The sequence below is a fragment of the Bufo gargarizans genome, chromosome 2 (genome assembly GCF_014858855.1).
Source record: "Bufo gargarizans isolate SCDJY-AF-19 chromosome 2, ASM1485885v1, whole genome shotgun sequence".
NCBI lineage: Eukaryota > Metazoa > Chordata > Amphibia > Anura > Bufonidae > Bufo > Bufo gargarizans.
This window is the reverse complement of record NC_058081.1, coordinates 199,954,633-199,973,827: the sequence shown is the minus strand read 5'-3', so window position 1 is coordinate 199,973,827 and position 19,195 is coordinate 199,954,633. Positions and strand designations below refer to the sequence as shown.

The following is a 19,195-nucleotide window of genomic DNA, read 5'->3' as shown; positions in this document are numbered from 1 at the left end:
CAGGGGTAACTGTGCAGCTGCAGAATGCTTTCTGTGTTAAGGCAGAGTGATTGAGGAGTACTCTGCCCAATCATCATTAATGTGGTGATTATGTGGGCCATCCTGCAACCGTTGTGTCACGACTGCAACTGCTGCTACCAAAAAAGCTGTGCCACTGATGAAGAGATGTCTCTACCTTCTAGCCTATACACTCCTTTCAAGAAGAATGAGATCACAGTGCATTTAACCACTTAAGGACCACAGGTTTATACCCCCCTAGTGACCAGGCCCTTTTTTACAAATCGGCACTCCACAACTTTAGCGGTGTTTTGCTCGGTCATGCAACTTACCACCCAAATGAATTTTACCTCCTTTTCTTCTAACTAATAGAGCTTTCATTTGGTGGTATTTCATTGCTGCTGACATTTTTACTTTTTTTGTTATTAATCGAAATTTAACGATTTTTTTGCAAAAAAATGAAATTTTTCACTTTCAGTTGTAAAATTTTGCAAAAAAAAACGACATCCATATATAAGTTTTTCGCTAAATTTATTGTTCAACATGTCTGATAAAAAACAAATGTTTGGGTAAAAAAAAAAATGGTTTGGGTAAAAGTTATAGCGTTTACAAACTATGGTACAAAAATGTGAATTTCCGCTTTTTGAAGCAGCTCTGACTTTCTGAGCACCTGTCATGTTTCCTGAGGTTCTACAATGCCCAGACAGTAGAAAACCCCCACAAATGACCCCATTTCGGAAAGTAGACACCCTAAGGTATTCGCTGATGGGCATAGTGAGTTCATAGAACTTTTTATTTTTTGTCACAAGTTAGCGGAAAATGATGATTTGTTTTTATTTATTTTTTTTCTTACAAAGTCTCATATTCCACTAACTTGTGACAAAAAACAAAAACTTTCATGAACTCACTATGCCCATCACAAAATACCTTGGGGTGTCTTCTTTCCAAAATGGGGTCACTTGTGGGGTAGTTATACTGCCCTGGCATTTTAGGGGCCCAGATGCGTGAGAAGAAGTTTGAAATCAAAATCTGTAAAAAATGACCGGTGAAATCCGAAAAGTGCTCTTTGGAATGTGTGCCCCTTTGCCCACCTAGGCTGCAAAAAAGTGTCACACATGTGGTATCGCCGTACTCAGGAGAAGTTGGGGAATGTGTTTTGGGGTGTCATTTTACATATACCCATGCTGGGTGAGATAAATATCTTGGTCAAATGCCAACTTTGTATAAAAAAATTGGAAAAGTTGTCTTTTGACGAGATATTTATCTCACCCAGCATGGGTATATGTAAAATGACACCCTAAAACACATTGCCCAAATTCTCCTGAGTATGGCGATACCAGATGTGTGACACTTTTTTGCAGCCTAGGTGGGCAAATGGGCCCACATTCCAAAGAGCACCTTTAGGATTTCACCGGCCATTTTTTACAGATTTTGATTTCAAACTTCTTACCACACATTAGGGCCCCTAGAATGCCAGGGCAGCATAACTACCCCACAAGTGACCCCATTTTGGAAAGAAGACACCCTAAGGTATTTCGTGAGGGGTATGGTGAGTTTATGGAATTTTATATTTTTTGTCACAAGTTAGTGGAATATGAGACTTTGTAAGAAAAAAATAAATAAATAAATAAATAAATCAATCATCAGTTTCCGCTAACTTGGGACAAAAATAAATAAATTCTAGGAACTCACCATACCCCTCACGGAATACCTTGGGGTGTCTTCTTTCCAAAATGGGGTCACTTGTGGGGTAGTTATACTGCCCTGGCATTCTAGGGGCCCAAATGTGTGGTAAGTAGTTTGAAATCAAAATCTGTAAAAAATGACCTGTGAAATTCTAAAGGTGCTCTTTGGAATGTGTGCCCCTTTGCCCACCTAGCCTGCAAAAAAGTGTCACACATCTGGTATCGCCGTACTCAGGAGAAGTTGGGCAATGTGTTTTGGGGTGTCATTTTACATATACCCATGCTGGGTGAGATAAATATCTCGTCAAAAGACAACTTTTCCCATTTTTTTATACAAAGTTGGCATTTGACCAAGATATTTATCTCACCCAGCATGGGTATATGTAAAATGACACCCCAAAACACATTGCCCAACTTCTCCTAAGTACGGCGATACCACATGTGTGACACTTTTTTGCAGCCTAGATGCGCAAAGGGGCCCAAATTTGGATCCCAGATTTCTTCTCACGCTTTCGGGCCCCTAAAATGCCAGGGCAGTATAAATACCCCACATGTGACCCCATTTTGGAAAGAAGACACCCCAAGGTATTCAATGAGGGGCATGGCGAGTTCATAGAAATTATATTTTTTGGCACAAGTTAGCGGAAATTTATTATTTTATTTTTTTCTCACAAAGTCTCCCTTTCCGCTAACTTGGGACAAAAATGTCAATCTTTCATGGACTCAATATGCCCCTCACGGAATACCTTGGGGTGTCTTCTTTCCGAAATGGGGTCACATGTGGGGTATTTATACTGCCCTGGCATTTTAGGGGCCCTAAAGCGTGAGAAGAAGTCTGGAATATAAATGTCTAAAAAATGTTACGCATTTGGATTCCGTGAGGGGTATGGTCAGTTCATGTGAGATTTTATTTTTTGACACAAGTTAGTGGAATATGAGACTTTGTAAGAAAAATAAAAATAAAAAATATTTCCGCTAACTTGGGCCAAAAAAATGTCTGAATGGAGCCTTACAGGGGGGTGATCAATGACAGGGGGGTGATCAATGACAGGGGGTGATCAGGGAGTGTATATGGGGTGATCACCCCCCTGTCACTGATCACCCCCCTGTAAGGCTCCATTCAGACATCCGTATGCATTTTGCGGATCCGATCCATAGATGCATGGATCCGTAAAACACATACGGGCGTCTGAATGGAGCCTTACAGGGGGGTGATCAATGACAGGGGGTGATAAGGGAGTGTATATGGGGGGATCACCCCCCTGTCACTGATCACCCCCCTGTAAGGCTCCATTCAGACGTCCGTATGTGTTTTGCGGATCCGATCCATAGATGCGTGGATCCGTAAAACACATACGGGCGTCTGAATGGAGCCTTACAGGGGGGTGATCAATGACAGGGGGGTGATCAATGACAGGGAAGTGATCAGGGAGTCTATATGGGCTGAGAACCCCCCTGTCACTGATCACCCCCCTGTAAGGCTCCATTCAGACGTCCGTATGTGTTTTGCGGATCCGATCCATAGATGCGTGGATCCGTAAAACACATACGGACGTCTGAATGGAGCCTTACAGGGGGGTGATCAATGACAGGGGGGTGATCAATGACAGGGGGGTGATCAATGACAGGGGGGTGATCAATGACAGGGGGTGATCAGGGAGTCTATATGGGCTGAGAACCCCCCTGTCACTGATCACCCCCCTGTAAGGCTCCATTCAGACGTCCGTATGTGTTTTGCGGATCCGATCCATAGATGCGTGGATCCGTAAAACACATACGGACGTCTGAATGGAGCCTTACAGGGGGGGTGATCATCCCATATAGACTCCCTGATCACCCCCCTGTAAGGCTCCATTCAGACGTCCGTATGTGTTTTGCGGATCCGATCCATGGATGCGTGGATCCGTTAAACACATACGGGCGTCTGAATGGAGCCTTACAGGGGGGTGATCAATGACAGGGGGGTGATCAATGACAGGGGGTAATCAGGGAATGTATATAAGGTGATCACCCCCCTGTCATTGATCACCCCCCTGTAAGGCTCCATTCAGACGTCCAGATGCGTTTTGCGGATCCGATCCATGTATCCGTGGATCCGTAAAACACATACGGACATCTGAATGGAGCCTTACAGGGGGGTGATCAATGACAGGGGGGTGATCAGGGAGTCTATATGGGGTGATCAGGGGTTCATAAGGGGTTAATAAGTGACAGGGGGGGTGTAGTGTAGTGCAGTGGTGTTTGGTGTTACTTTACACAGCTACCTGTGTCCTCTGGTGGTCGATCCAAACAAAAGAGACCACCAGAGGACCAGGTAGCAGGTATATTAGACGCTGTTATCAAAACAGCGTCTAATATACCTGTTAGGGGTTAAAAAAATCGCATCTCCAGCCTGCCAGCGAGCGATCGCCGCTGGCAGGCTGGAGATCCTGTCTCTTACCTTCTGTTCCTGTGAACGCGTGCGCCTGTGTGCGCGCGTTCACAGGAAATCTCGGCTCACGCGAGATGATGCAAATCGGCGTTAGTGTGACCTGGGAGAGCCGCCGCAATGACGCCTTTCGGCGTTAGCGTGGCGGCAAGCGGTTAAAGAGGTTGTCTCACTTCAGAAAGTGGCATTTACCATGTAGAGTAAGTTATTACAAGCCACTTACTAATATATTGTTATTATCCATATTGCGTCCTTCGCTGGCTAGATTCATTTTCCCATCACATTATACACTGCTTGTTTCCATGGTTACAGGCCACCCTGCAATTCATCAGTGGTGATCGTGCTTGCACGCTATAGGAAAATGCGCCAACCTCTCTGGTGGCCAGGACCGTGGGAGCGCACATAGGCTACTGCTTTTTCCTATAGTGCGCAAGCACGACCACCACTGATGGATTGCAGGGTGGTCTGTAACCATGGAAACGAGCAGTGTATAATGTGATGGGAAAATGAATCAAACCAGCAAAAGGAAGCAATATGGATAATAACAATACATTAGTAAGTGCTTTGCATTAACTTTCTCTACATGATAAATGCCACTTACTGAAGTAACAGCTGAAAGCTCTAATCTTTACATTCCATTTAATTCCTGCTGTCATTCTAGATGCTGGAAGTTGTCAGACAAAGTTTGGAAGAATGTGATGTGGAAGCTGAACTTAATTTCTTTATTCAGGCCAAAACTACAGGAAGGATTCCACCTGGTAATAAGATTAACCTTTATTTATATGATGGCAAGATATTCTGCAGTGCAGTAGATTCACTGAGGGAGCTGATGCACAGCATGCAATATTGCGTCAAATCCTGACCTCAATGAGACTTTGTTCTTCCAGCCCATAAAAGAATAATGTCCCTTACTTACACACATGCCATTCCCATTATGGTCCTCAGGTGTGAGAATACCCTAGTTTCTCTGTCCCACCCCTGCTTCTGAAAGGTAGCCTTGGGGTAATATTTCTATTTATATGGATCACTTGACTTCTTTCTACAAATAAAAGGATAACATAAAGAAAGACCAAGCAGTAAATGGTGGTGGACAACTTTCCCAAGGACGACTAGGAAGAGATTCTAGCAATTAAACAACAGGTCTACCTGCTATAGTCAGAGTGGCCAGATATTGTCTCAGCAGAAGGTATATTTGCTCCAAATATAAGTTGGATTCAGGGTTTACCTATTAATATGGCAGTGTCTATACTTACAAGGATAAAGGGCACAGGTGATCAAGCAGTGCGAAATAAATAAGGAGAGCAAATCAACTTAACAAGGCAAAAACATTCTAGAAAAACACATCCTGTCTGAATGAGTTAATGTTAGGTATCATCTATCATTTACAAAACATCACAATGATATGAATGTAGCACTACAAATATAGCTAACTCTTCTGTATGCTTACAAGTTAAAAACAAAATAAGTGTGGGCTGTGGAGAGCAGTACAAAATACCTTTTGTGGAACTTTTACTATCAGGAGTAGTGAGAATATGAAATTTTACCTGCTGCCACTCTGCACTCCATGGCAGGCACTGCTGCCTCTCTGCTCCCCCGCTCCCCCACTCCTGGGTTACCAGCCACCAAGGTAGTCCTGCTCACTCCGACAGGCTGCAGTCTGCTTCTTGTCGGCACCGCCTCTACCTGCACACGTTTTCCGTTTGGTTCTTAAAGGGCTAGTGCGCACATACCCTAATATTCACCGGCCAATGGCTGGCTACCCTAGGGTACTCAAAGCACTTTCCCTTATGCAGGGGTGCCTGAAAAATAGGTTCTAGTTTGCTAAGTTCCTGCAAAGGTGTGCTAATGCAGTATACCGAGTTCTGCCTCTTTCCCAGATTTGACACTTTGCTGCCTGACTTAACCTCTGACCCTGAGCCGCTCACCGGATTGATTATTATATTGCACAAACTTTGCCTGCCCCTGACTGTGGTTTTGCCTCACTGATGTCCCTGACCCCTGTAGGTCAGCAGTCACTTGAACAGAGACTCTAATAAGTAGCAACCTGGTGTTTCCCCTGCAGTGGAGTCCAGATCCATGTACAGCGGTTAAAGCATGAAGACCAGGGCAGCCACTTATATAATTCCATTAGGAGTAGCCCCAAGCCAAATCTGTTTAAGATAGGGCTGATTGGATGCTAGGGCTGTCCTTCAAGCAGAGCGATACATGGCATTGGCAATCTCTTTCTAACAAAGCTAGAACCAGCCCTGTATCTCACATGGATCCAGAGATCTCCCCATTCATTGTTCCAGTTGTTCTGCTAGTTTTAAGCTGGCAGTTTAGGGTGTGTGTCCTGTAACTGTCACAGGTTCCAACAGAAGACATGGCTGGTAGCAGTTGAAGGTTGGAGTTGAACATGTGTGTCCACCTCAGCGAGTTGGACAGAGCAATAAGGAAAAGAGCAAACAGTAGGTGGCGCTACACAGCTACATTTTATTGAATAACTTAGTGGCAATAGTAAAGTTTTATTTACAGTACATGCATTTACAAAAGTATTCAGATCCAGCTGCTGGTTTAAAAAATGTAGAATATTTTTCATGGGACAGTCCCTTCAAAAGGGTATTCCCATGTTGGAACATTTATGGCATATGTCATAACTATCCAACAGATGTGGGTCTCACCCCTGGGAATTGCACCTATGTTCAGAATGGAGCCCTGTCATGTGGTCCCTGTGACAGGAGGTGTCCATGTGTGCATCCATTTATTTCTGTGGAAATGCTTAAAATCACAGGGTCCCATTCTTTATCATAAATGTCTGAGATCGGAATACCCTATTAATTTGAAAAAAAAAAGAGGTGGCTGCATTTTTGGAAAACAGCTAATATTTCCTGTATTGTTTGTCTGCAGACCCTGTGTTCTATGAGAGTTATAGTAATAATGGAATTGGCCCTCATACCAACAGCAGTAAAGTGATGAAAAGGTAAGATTCTCATTTTTGTAGTATTATTTTTTTTCCGACAGAATGCTTTATTACTACTGTTTGGGACGGACTGGCCGGGAAATCTCCAGGTGGACCAATGCCCTGGGGGCCGCCTGGTCTTTCCTCACTGCCGGCCAGTGGAAGTTTTTGGAGATGTATTTTGTGATGGACTGTGGTATTTGGCTCTGTTGGGGTGGTATATTGTGCCACAATATGGTATTGCTGGCCATGCCTTCCATCAATTTGGAACCGGCTACAAAACAGAGCCACGTTTAGTATTTTTTCCAGGGCCACTTTAAGTTCCCAGTCCGCTCCTGCTACTGTTAAACATCAAAGCTGAAGCAGAGATATAATCTGGACTGTATTTATCACATAGGCAGACTAGCCATGCAATTAATCTACTGCCCACAATCTGTATGGACACCAGTAATTGCAGTAGCGATCGTTCTTCACTATACCGAGGTGGTGATTCCTGCAGCTCTCCCCTTTGGCCAGTGACCAGGCAATTATAGCAACCGAACAGTTTGTTCCCAATAATTGACTGTAAAATCAACCTCTATAAATGGACCATTACAGACCAAACTGTAGCCCCAAAGATATTGTATCCTCTGCTAATGTTGTTCCTTAGTCTAGCCAGGTGTCTTGGAAGGGAATGGTGTCATCGGAGATGAATAATCTATAAAACAAACTGTACCAATATAAAATTGCTTATAAAATTTCTATATAAATAAAGTTCTTAAATTGCATCTGTCACCAGATGCCTGTTATCTTTGTCTTTTGAGCAATCATTAAATCAGATGGTAAATATATTCTGTTCTCTGTGACTAAAGGTGCATTTACATGGCCCAAGAATTGGGCAGATGATTGTCGGGAAGGATCGTTTGCAGGAACAGTCGTTCCAATCTGGCCATGTAAATGTGCCGCCGATCACCCAATGAACAAGCGAAGCGCTCATTCATCGGGTGATCCTGTCATTCATGCAGGCAGCACCGCTCATGCCTTCTGGGCAGCAGATCATGTGGTCTAAACAGTGATCTGCTCCCCAGAAACCATGAATCTGTATGAGGACAAGGTATCACAATGGCGATCCCTCTTCCGGTGAAGGAGATCGCTGCATGTACATACATGCTCAGTCGGCAAGTGCAAATCCAGTTTATCTTATAGATATTTAACCTACTGCTGTCCAGTATGTGATCTATATATAATGACAAAATAGCTGCTGATGAACATTTATTACGGGTTCCATTCATGCTCAACCATTTTAGAATACAGGATGTAGCAGCTGATTGGTCAATTATGTGACTGCTCATACCCTGCTGAGCCACATGATGGCTACATCTCCAGTCTATAGACTCAGATTTGTTCAAATTCATGCAGAAGTTATTGTCTTACAGAGCTGATCTTCTTGCTTCCTAAAATGGCTGCTGCACGTGTTAGTACATGAAGCAAGGAACTCTGGGAATGCGGGATCACCCACAATGCCATGCATGCAACCAATCAGCAGCCGGACAGCCCTGTGATGTCACAGCCATTTTGGATTCTGCCATTTTCCAGTGTACTTAGTGCAGGGAGAGACATCAGCAGGCGCTAGGGACAGTGCTAGGAAAGACTTTAAAACTTTTATTTTGCTGTATAGAAGTGTAGGGAAAGGATAGGGAGGAATCATTCCACAGTATTGAGGCAGAACAGGGTTCAGTAGGGGCGTTTACAGCCTGGGCAATAGGAACAATCCTATTACACCTTGCTGCACTGACTGCGGATCCAAATTGCCGTTATACAGCTCTGTAATTCCAGCAAACCGTTCTTGTTATTGGGGTGCAAGTGCTGATTGATACAGCCTTAACAGGGTTTATTACAAGGAAATATTTCTACGTCTTATTTGCCCTTATGCGGTGCAGTTATATGTTCTAAAGCCTTTTTTGGCTTGTATTAGTGGCACAAATATATATATTAGCCATTCAGCGATGCAGTTATATGTTCTAAAGTATTTTGTGGCGTGTATAAGTGGAAAAAAGTAGGGGCCTATTTGCCGTTCAGCAGTGCAGGTATATGTTCTAAAGCCCTTTTTGTCGTGTATTAGTGTATTACCATGTGTCATTCATAATGCTGGGGAGGTCTTATGTGGCAGTGGGGCCTTCTGGTCTTCAAAAAAGGCTGAGCAGAGAACCAATTGGGCACAGAATTTACCTACTGTCACTATGTTCCAGAATATCAGAGGTTTTTTTTTTCAACCTAACAGCAGTAAAGACATTGATCTTATTAGTATAATACATGTAAAAAAATTTTAAAAAAATATCTACCTGAATATTATTGTTTTAAGGTAGAATTTTCCTTGAGGTCAAATGTGACTTCACTTCAAAACAACAGTCCAAAACTAAATGGATTATGAAAACATGACTGCTATAGTCCAAAAACAGCACCACACCTGTTCATTGGCATTTAGCAGCTCAGATCCTTTCACTGCAGTGTAGCTAAGCTGCAATACCAGACCCGACCCATGGCCAGGTGTGGTGCTGACTTTGGTATAGAGCAGGGATGCCCAACCTGCGGCCCTCCAGCTCTTGCAAAACTACAACTCCCAGCATGCCCAGACAGCCTACAGCAGGGCATGGTGAGAGTTGTAGTTTTACAACAGCTGGAGGGCCGCAGGTTGGGCATCCCTGGTATAGAGCAACCATGTTTTCTAAATCCTGTCCAGCTGTTTTTTTAAAGTCTAACTTGGAGGGATTGACTGAAAGTACTATTTGAATTCTGCTCACACAGCAAATTTTTCTGTTGAAAAAATTCACCATGGAATTCATGGAAGAAATATGAGCCTGCCCCTTGGATTGTCATTCAATGGGGCTAAGTCACAAGTTTCTATCCATTTTCCATGTGGAATTTGTACTGAAGCCACATCTAAAAGTGACTTGATTTTCAATCCGCTCATGGAAGATTTCCCGCCGTATGAACTATGCTGCAGATTCCCATTTAAAAAAAATGGGAGCCAGAAGATTCTTCTGTGTGAACTTGCCCTAACCTTTCAGACAATGCAAATTGACAGAACTAAACTCACTGCTATTATTTGTAGAATTTCTAACCTCCTGCATGGCTGTGGTGGAAGTACCAAGAACCTAGCAGATGTGAACATCTGTCCGTCCTCCGGTGAGAACACAATAGAACATTTTAGATGGGACATAAAACATATGAAGAAAACATTTATTGATTTAACTGTCATGTTTAGTGACAGGGGATTCAGAATATGCCAGTGTATCCATAGTTCCTAGAGAAGACCCCACTGAGCCGGACACAGGATCGGCAGACTACACTGTGATGTATGATTACATTGCCCAAGTAAGAGTTATTGTTTTATATATATTGTTTTCAGACAGTTATTTTAATATATACTGTATTATATTTACATGTTTTCTGACAGTGATTTCATTGTTTTATATATAGTGTATTACACGTATGTTTTCTCAGTCATTTCATTGTTTTATATATATATATTTATTTTTTATTTAATTTTTTTCTGACAATATTGTCCAGTTCCATAAGGTTCTTAGGCTATGTTCACATCTCTGTTACAAATGCCGATGGCCTATGACGGCAGAGGAACAGACAGAGTTTACTGTATATGGTATAGCTGGATACCACTTGGCATAGCCAGATCCCCATTGATTGAATGGGATCCAGTGACATTCCCCCGTAAATGTTTGCTTTCGGCTGCATGATACAGTATTTGTCTGGGTGGAAGCCGGTATTTATTCCTGAAAACTGCTGGATCCCTATCGGATCCCTTTATAGTCAATGGGGATCCAGTGGCACCTGGCTATGCCGGATATGGTAAACTCTGGTAGTCTGTTCCACTGCCGGAACAGACTACCATAGTTTGTGTGCTGGTGATGTGAACCTACCCTATCAGTTTTGAAAAATTGTGACAACTACAAATTACATGTACAGATTATATACACAGAGGCAATTTTTTTAAGAACTCAGGTATTGACTATTGACACAGATGCTGTTTGAGTTGCTCTCTGTAATTTATGTAGAGTGACACAGACAATATTGGAAAGGATATAATCCTTTCCTTGTCAGCACTTCAAAAACAGGATATCTGTACTTAAATTTGACATCTTATAGCATTAATTAATCTACAATGGTACAAACCGGACACTATACAAATCGTGAATAAAAACTGAATGCAATGATGTGGAGGTGCCAACTTCTAATATTTTATTCAGAATAGAACATAAATCACGGAACAAAAGTTTAAACTGAGAAAATGTACCATTTTAAGGGAAAAATATGTTGAATCAGAATTTCATGGTGTCAACAAATCCCCAAAAAGTTGGGACAATGCCATTTTCACCACTGTGTGGCATCTCCCCTTCTTCTTACAACACTCAACAGACGTCTGGGGACCGAGGAGACCAGTTTCTCAAGTTTAGAAATAGCAATGCTCTCCCATTCTTGTCTAATACAGGCCTCTAACTGTTCAATCGTCTTGGGCCTTCTTTGTTGCACCTTACTCTTTATGATGCGCCAAATGTTCTCTATAGGTGAAAGATCTGGACTGCAGACTGGCCATTTCAGTACCCGGATCCTTCTCCTACGCAGCCATGATGTTGTGATTGATGCAGAATGTGGTCTGGCATTATCTTGTTGAAAAATGCAGGGTCTTCCCTGAAAGAGATGATGTCTGGATGGGAGCATATGTTGTTCTAGAACCTGAATATATTTTTCTGCATTGATGGTGCCTTTCCAGACATGCAAGCTGCCCATGCCACACGCACTCATGCAACCCCATACCATCAGAGATGCAGGCTTCTGAACTGAGCGTTGATAACAACTTGGGTTGTCCTTGTCCTCTTTGGTCCGGATGACATGGCGTCCCAGATTTCCAAAAAGAACTTTGAATCGTGACTCGTCTGACCACAGAACAGTCTTCCATTTTGCCACACTCCATTTTAAATGATCCCTGGCCCAGTGAAAACGCCTGAGCTTGTGGATCTTGCTTAGAAATGGCTTCTTCTTTGCACTGTAGAGTTCCAGCTGGCAACGACGGATGGCACGGTGGATTGTGTTCACTGACAATGGTTTCTGGAAGTATTCCTGAGCCCATTCTGTGATTTCCTTTACAGTAGCATTCCTGTTTGTGGTGCAGTGTCGTTTAAGGGCCCGGAGATCACGGGCATCCAGTATGGTTTTACGGCCTTGACCCTTACGCACAGAGATTGTTCCAGATTCTCTGAATCTTCGGATGATGTTATGCACAGTTGATGATGATAGATGCAAAGTCTTGCAATTTTTCGCTGGGTAACACCTTTCTGATATTGCTCCACTATCTTTCTGCGCAACATTGTGGGAATTGGTGATCCTCTACCCATCTTGGCTTCTGAGAGACACTGCCACTCTGAGAAGCTCTTTTTATACCCAATCATGTTGCCAATTGACCTAATTAGTGTTAATTGGTCTTCCAGCTCTTCGTTATGCTCAAATTTACTTTTTCCAGCCTCTTATTGCTACTTGTCCCAACTTTTTGGGGATTTGTTGACACCGTGAAAATTTGAATCAACGTATTTTTCCTTTAAAATGATACATTTACTCGGATTAAACGTTTGCTCTGTCATCTACGTTCTATTACAAATAAAATATTGACATTTGCCATCTCCACATCATTGCATTCAGTTTTTATTCACAATTTGTTTAGTGTCCCAACTTTTTTGGAATCCGGTTTGTACAATATTTAGATTATTATTGGAATAAATGCATTATTAATGTGATATTCTGAGATGCTGATTCTGATACACGGAAGGTCAAGTTTATAGGGGTTATCTGAGCTGTGAAAAGCTCCCCCCCCTCCCATATGCCCGGGACCTTAAAATGCTTCTATTTACCTGGCTCCCTGCATCGCTCCTGCCACCCGCACGGCTGCCAATGCTTCTTCCCGTGCGTGGATGAAAACATATGGTGTCCAGGGGGCAGCCAATAGCAGGTGGGGAAGAAAACCAGCAGTGGCCGTGCAGGGACCAGGAGCGAGGTAAGTATATACGGTGTGAGGGTCCCAGGCATATGGGGGAGCATTTCCAGGCTCAGATAACCCATAAACAGAAATATATATAAAAAAAAAATCTACAATTTATCTCTATTTTATATAAACAAGCTACCCACTGTACCAACAGTAACAATGTCTAATTCTTTTAGAGCACAGAGGAACTGGATATTAGTGCTGGAGACGTGGTACGGGTGATAGAAGAAGGTGAAGATGGTTGGTGGACTGTGGAGAGAAATGGGCATAGTGGCCTTGTGCCGGGGTCTTACCTTAACAAGCTATGAGACATTTCCAGATATAGATAACGGCTAGAAATATGTTTTATACTACAGACTGGGTGTTCTCTGTAATTTTCTGATCCATATTTTTGTGCACAGGATGGCAGTTAATGTGTTTGTCCTCACTGTAAATTATAAATCTATACTGTAAACTGTATCATGGAGAAATGTGCAGCCTAGTCAGAGCTGCACACATGAATACACTCACCTAAAGAATTATTAGGAACACCATACTAATACGGTGTTGGACCCCCTTTTGTCTTCAGAACTGCCTTAGTTCTATGTGGCATTGATTCAACAAGGTGCTGATAGCATTCTTTAGAAATGTTGGCCCATATTGATAGGATAGCATCTTGCAGTTGATGGAGATTTGAGGGATGCACATTCAGGGCACGAAGCTCCCGTTCCACCACATCCCAAAGAGGCTCTATTGGGTTGAGATCTGGTGACTGTGAGGGCCATTTTAGTACAGTGAACTCATTGTCATGTTCAAGAAACCAATTTGAAATTATTCGAGCTTTGTGACATGGTGCATTATCCTGCTGGAATTTGAATGTCTCAACAGAAATCGAGACTCATCAGACCAGGCAACATTTTTCCAGTCTTCAACAGTCCAATTTTGGTGAGCTCGTACAAATTGTAGCCTCTTTTTCCTATTTGTAGTGGAGATGAGTGGTACTCGGTGGGGTCTTCTGCTGTTGTAGCCCATCCGCCTCAAGGTTGTGCGTGTTGTGGCTTCACAAATGCTTTGCTGCATACCTCGGTTGTAACGAGTGGTTATTTCAGTCAACGTTGCTCTTCTATCAGCTTGAATCAGTCGGCCCATTCTCCTCTGACCTCTAGCATCAACAAGGCATTTTCGCCCACAGGACTGCCGCATACTGGATGTTTTTCCCTTTTCACACCATTCTATGTAAACCCTAGAAATGGTTGTGCGTGAAAATCCCAGTAACTGAGCAGATTGTGAAATACTCAGGCCGGCCCGTCTGGCACCAACAACCATGCCACGCTCAAAATTGCTTAAATCACCTCTCTTTCCCATTCTGACATTCAGTTTGGAGTTCAGGAGATTGTCTTGACCAGGACCACAACCCTACATGCATTGAAGCAACTGCCATGTGATTAGTTGACTAGATAATCGCATTAATGAGAAATAGAACAGGTGTTCCTAATAATTCTTTAGGTGAGTGTATATTTCCCTTAGAAAAGTTATCACAAAAATTCTTAAAGAACCATTGCTCAAATTACTTCAGTGTGCCACCAGAGAAATTATATATGTTTGAAGGGAACCTGCCAACATGAAAATGCAAACTAATATGCAGGCAGCATGTTATAGATCAGGAGAGGCAGAGCAGGTTCTGTACACTCAGTAAAACCTATATTTTATTGATCTAAAGGTTTACTCTTTTTGAGCTAAGGAGTCATGTTGGCAGTCTCACTCAGTGCCCTTCTCTGTATACACAAATACGTATGTAGAGCAGCACCTCCATACCTTCTTGACTCAATTTAGGAGTTATGCATCAGCCAGCCTCGGGTCCCCGATCCACAGTAGCCCACCAATAGACGTTCAATTAGTAGATGGCGGCAGCATTATTCTCAATCAATACTTTATTCATTCCTTAATCCATGAAATAGGTACAAAAAACGACCAATAAAAACAGCAACGTTTCGACTACTGCGTAGTCTTTATCAAGATTAGCATACATTGCTTACTCCAAACATTTATACCCTATATGCCACCCCCTTTAACTCACATATCACCAATCATACTAAACCCCTCTTAAACCACCGCCCCACACTTGGAAAAGTACCAATGGGGTCATGCCAGCAGGTGATCCACAAAACACATGCACCTGTATACACTTGTCAAGGTACCTTCTCCACCATTGAACATCTCGCCCAACATGTCCACGCATTGCTTGGCGTCGTCAATCGTTAACTGCGTATGTCTCCGCCGTAATACTACTCACGTCATCGCCACCCCCACTAGTTTTCATTCCGGTCCGATCTCCTACTATGCAATGCCTTTTCCGTATACAGTCACTGATTAGCAAGGGCGGATTAGGAATTAAAAGTGGCCCTGGAAAAATAAAAGTGGCCCCATGTTTTAAGTGGATCCAAATTGACAAAAGGTGGGACAACATAAGTAGGCAGGGCCTGCAATACCATGGTATATAGTAAGGCTATAGCCTTTCATTATGGGTTAAATGAGGGAGAGAAAAAAAATAACTGAATAAAAAAAAAAAATATTAATGTCTGCCCTGGGACATCTACATGCAAGGCTGACTACTTACCGCCAAGCTATAGCCTTATCATATTGAGAAGAGTGGTTTTCTAGAGTTACCTAATACGTATTACTGGTTTATTTATATATATATATATTGTGCCTGTGAATAAACCAGTAATGTGTATTAGCTTTCTAAGCATAGAAACCATCAATGTGGTAAGGCTATAGAAAGTAGTGTATATATGCACATGCTAGATCACAGCTCTGGTCTCAGCATGCTGATGTCTAGCTCAATCACTCAAGGGGAGTTACAAAGACAGTGCTCAAAGGATTCTGCGCCTGGTGCTCCAGACAAAAAAACAACAACACACTTTTACACCTGTTTGTGGTGCAAATTGAGCAAGCATTCGGGTGCATTTAACTTAGTAAATCTCCACAAATGTAAGGTCTGCTGAAGAGAACTCACATAGTCTTGGGGACTGCCCTTACAGATTTGATGCGGTTTTGTCGCAGATCTCGCCCTTTCATTGGAAAGGGTGAAATCCGTAGCTAAAACTGCAAACATAATTGACATGCAGCAGATTTTGAAATCCACAATGCAGGCCAATTTCCACATGTAAAAAAACGACATTATGTATGAGATTTGTGTAATCTCATACACTTTGCTGGTACTGTAATACGCTGCTGTTTTTCGGCACGATAAGGGTCCATTCACACATCCGTAAGTGTTTTGCGGATCCGCAAAACACAGACGCTGGCAATGTGCATTCTGCAATTTGTAGACACATCGCTGGCGCTATAATAGAAAATGCCTAATCTTGTCCACAATTGTAGACAAGAATAGGACATGTTCTAATTTTTTTTTTTTTTTTTTTTGCAGAAGTGCAGATCCGCAAATGCAGATGCGGACAGCACATACTGGCCCCATTGAAAATTAATAGGTCTGCACCCATGCGGAACGCATGCAGACCCATTTTGCGGACGTGTGAATGGACCCTAACTGGGCAGAAAAATGTGTGCAGGTGGCCTTAGGGTACAGTCAGAAAAAGCATGTGATTTATTTTTTTTCTTCATAGGTGGACTATAATTTATGTCATTTTTCTTTCATAAATCGTGGTAAATCTTTTGGGAATCTGGGGAGCCTGCCCTTCTAAACAAGCCACACCACTTTTTGAAACATGTCAGTTAAAAAGGTGCTACTTCTATACTTTACACCCCCCCCCCCCCCCATGTGTTCCACTATAGAGCTTGCTGGAGGACTATCACTGTGAAAACGATCACTGTGGATTTTGTGACTTACATGATTATTATTTTTTTTCTTTTATGGACATAGGCTTCATATTCTTGTTGGATCAGTTCCAGAAAAGAATGGGTGTGCATAATGTCCAGTGCATAGCATTGGTATGGTTTTATTTCACCAGCACTGGGAGCGGCCTCTGAGCAGGAAATGGATACGCTAATGTGTCACATAAGTAAATGTTGATAAAGGGGGAGTGTGAAATTAAACACCTCCAGCTATGAACTTTAATGCTTTACAAACCAAGAATAGACGTCACTGCCAACACAGCCGGGAAAGTCTATAGTTCCTGGTTCATAAATATTAAAAAGGTAGTCTGTCACCAAAATATGACATTGTACACCACTTACATGGTTCTCTAGCACACCTATCCATGATTCAAATGGTACCTTTGTAATTTTCTTCTGAGTTTCACCAGAAAGAAAAACGCACTTTAATCCATATGCAAATGAGGGCTCGCAAGTGCCCAGGGGCGGAGTTCTGTGTGTAGGTGCCCAGGCTGCTCTGCCTTCTTTTTACATTACTCCTCCCCAGCCTCTTCCATGGCCCACCCTGTAAGTCCCTTGCGTCATCCACAGGACCGTCCGATATACCGGGCATGCGCACTGTGATGCCAATTGTGGGCACGGCATCGCGACATGTAGTGCGCATGCGCCAGCACAGGAATGAAACCAGTGACTAGCGGGTGGACCAGAAGCAAACAGGAGGACTGGAGGCCGGCACATGCGCACTACATGTAGCAATGCCGTGGCCACAATGGGCATCACAGTACGCATGCTCACGCCGGCGGTGCACTGCGCAGGATATCGGCCAGTCCTCTGGATGACGCAAGGGACTTGCAGGGCGGGCCAAGGAAGAGGCTGGGGAGTAATGTAAAAAGGAAGAGCAGCCTGGGCACCTACACACAGAACGCCGCCCCTGGGAACTTGCGAGCCCTCATTTGCATATGGATTAAAGTGCGTTTTTACTGCTGGTGAAACTCAGAAGAAAATTAGAAAAGGTACCATTTGAATCATGGATAGGTATGCTAGAGAGCCAGGTAAGTGGTGTACAATGTCATATTTTGGTGACAGACTCCCTTTAAATTATGGTCAGAACTATAAACTTTATAAAATGTTGTATTATAATACTGGACTGTGCAGTTTTTACAAAGTATGAAATATTGAGGGAAAAAAACAACCTAACAAAACACCCTATACCGGACAATGCTGGTTATAATGTGAGAAAATTTGTATCCAGCGCTTGTAGTTCCTTGTGCCCCATTAAAAGCATCATATCCACAGGAACATTTTGTTATTACCCTTTATTCCAGAATCTAGAGAAGGAAAAAATAAAATAAAAAAAAAGGCACAAACTTCAAGTCTGCAACTTCCATTACAAGTGGCCTCTAACTCACCCTCAAGACTTTCCATCGTACCCTGCATGGTTGGCAGAGACATAGGCCCCCGGCTTATCATTTATACCAAATTTGTCACTTTGCAAAGCTGATTTTTACATGTAGCCTTAAAGGGAACCTGTCATCTGGATTTTAGATATAGAGCTGAGGACCTTGGCTGCCAGATTGCCTCTAGCACATCCACAATATCCAGTCCCCTTAGCTCTCTGTGCTTTTATTGTGTCAAAAAAATGATTACATAGATATGTAAATTAACCTTAGATGAGTCCAGCGTTCTCTGACTCTCCCACTGTGAAGGCGCACAGCACCCTCCGAATGTCCTCCTTGCTCCCTGACGTCTCAAAGGGGGAGCACCGTAATCTTGCGATGCGCGAGCTAGCGCAAGTGCAGTGTCAGCATAGTGTTCCTTCCCTATGCTGGCATCAGCCTCACGGAACGAACTGCGCATGCACTAGCTTGCGCATCCCAAGAATATGGCGCTCTAGCTTTGTGACGTCGAGGAGCAAGGAGGAGATTGAGGATGTAGGGCAGTGCTGGGCTCCTTCACGCTGGACTCATCTAAGGTTAATTTACTTATCTATAAAATCATTTTTTTGACACAATAAAAGCACACAGAGCTATGGGGACTGCATATTGCAGATGTGCTAGCGGCAATCTAGCAACCCATGTCCTCAGCTCTATACCCAAAATCCAGGTGACAGGCTCCCTTTAAATCTACTCAAAAGTTTAGACATGTTCTTAATAACCATGGGATTCTGATTTACATAGATAGGATTTCAAGTGACTCAACATTTCTCACTGGATTAGGTCATCTTCAGATCTAATTTTTAAAACAATTCTACAAGAAAATCCTCATTATAGCATCAGCTATTGTTTTAGCTTTCTGCCCATCTT

General features: G+C 42.8%; 1 protein-coding gene across 1 annotated transcript in view; it reads left to right on the top strand.

The window, feature by feature from the left end:
• PSTPIP1 (proline-serine-threonine phosphatase interacting protein 1) overlaps positions 1-13,704 on the top strand; it is a 118,798-nt gene extending 105,094 nt beyond the window's left edge. Inside the window, exons 11-15 of the mRNA XM_044283396.1 lie at positions 4,772-4,868; positions 6,997-7,069; positions 10,140-10,213; positions 10,293-10,402; positions 13,256-13,704. Coding sequence (XP_044139331.1) covers positions 4,772-4,868; positions 6,997-7,069; positions 10,140-10,213; positions 10,293-10,402; positions 13,256-13,387 — 486 coding nt within the window. The 3' untranslated portion in view covers positions 13,388-13,704. The remainder of the gene's footprint in view (positions 1-4,771; positions 4,869-6,996; positions 7,070-10,139; positions 10,214-10,292; positions 10,403-13,255) is intronic.
• Positions 13,705-19,195: the final 5,491 nt, after the last annotated feature.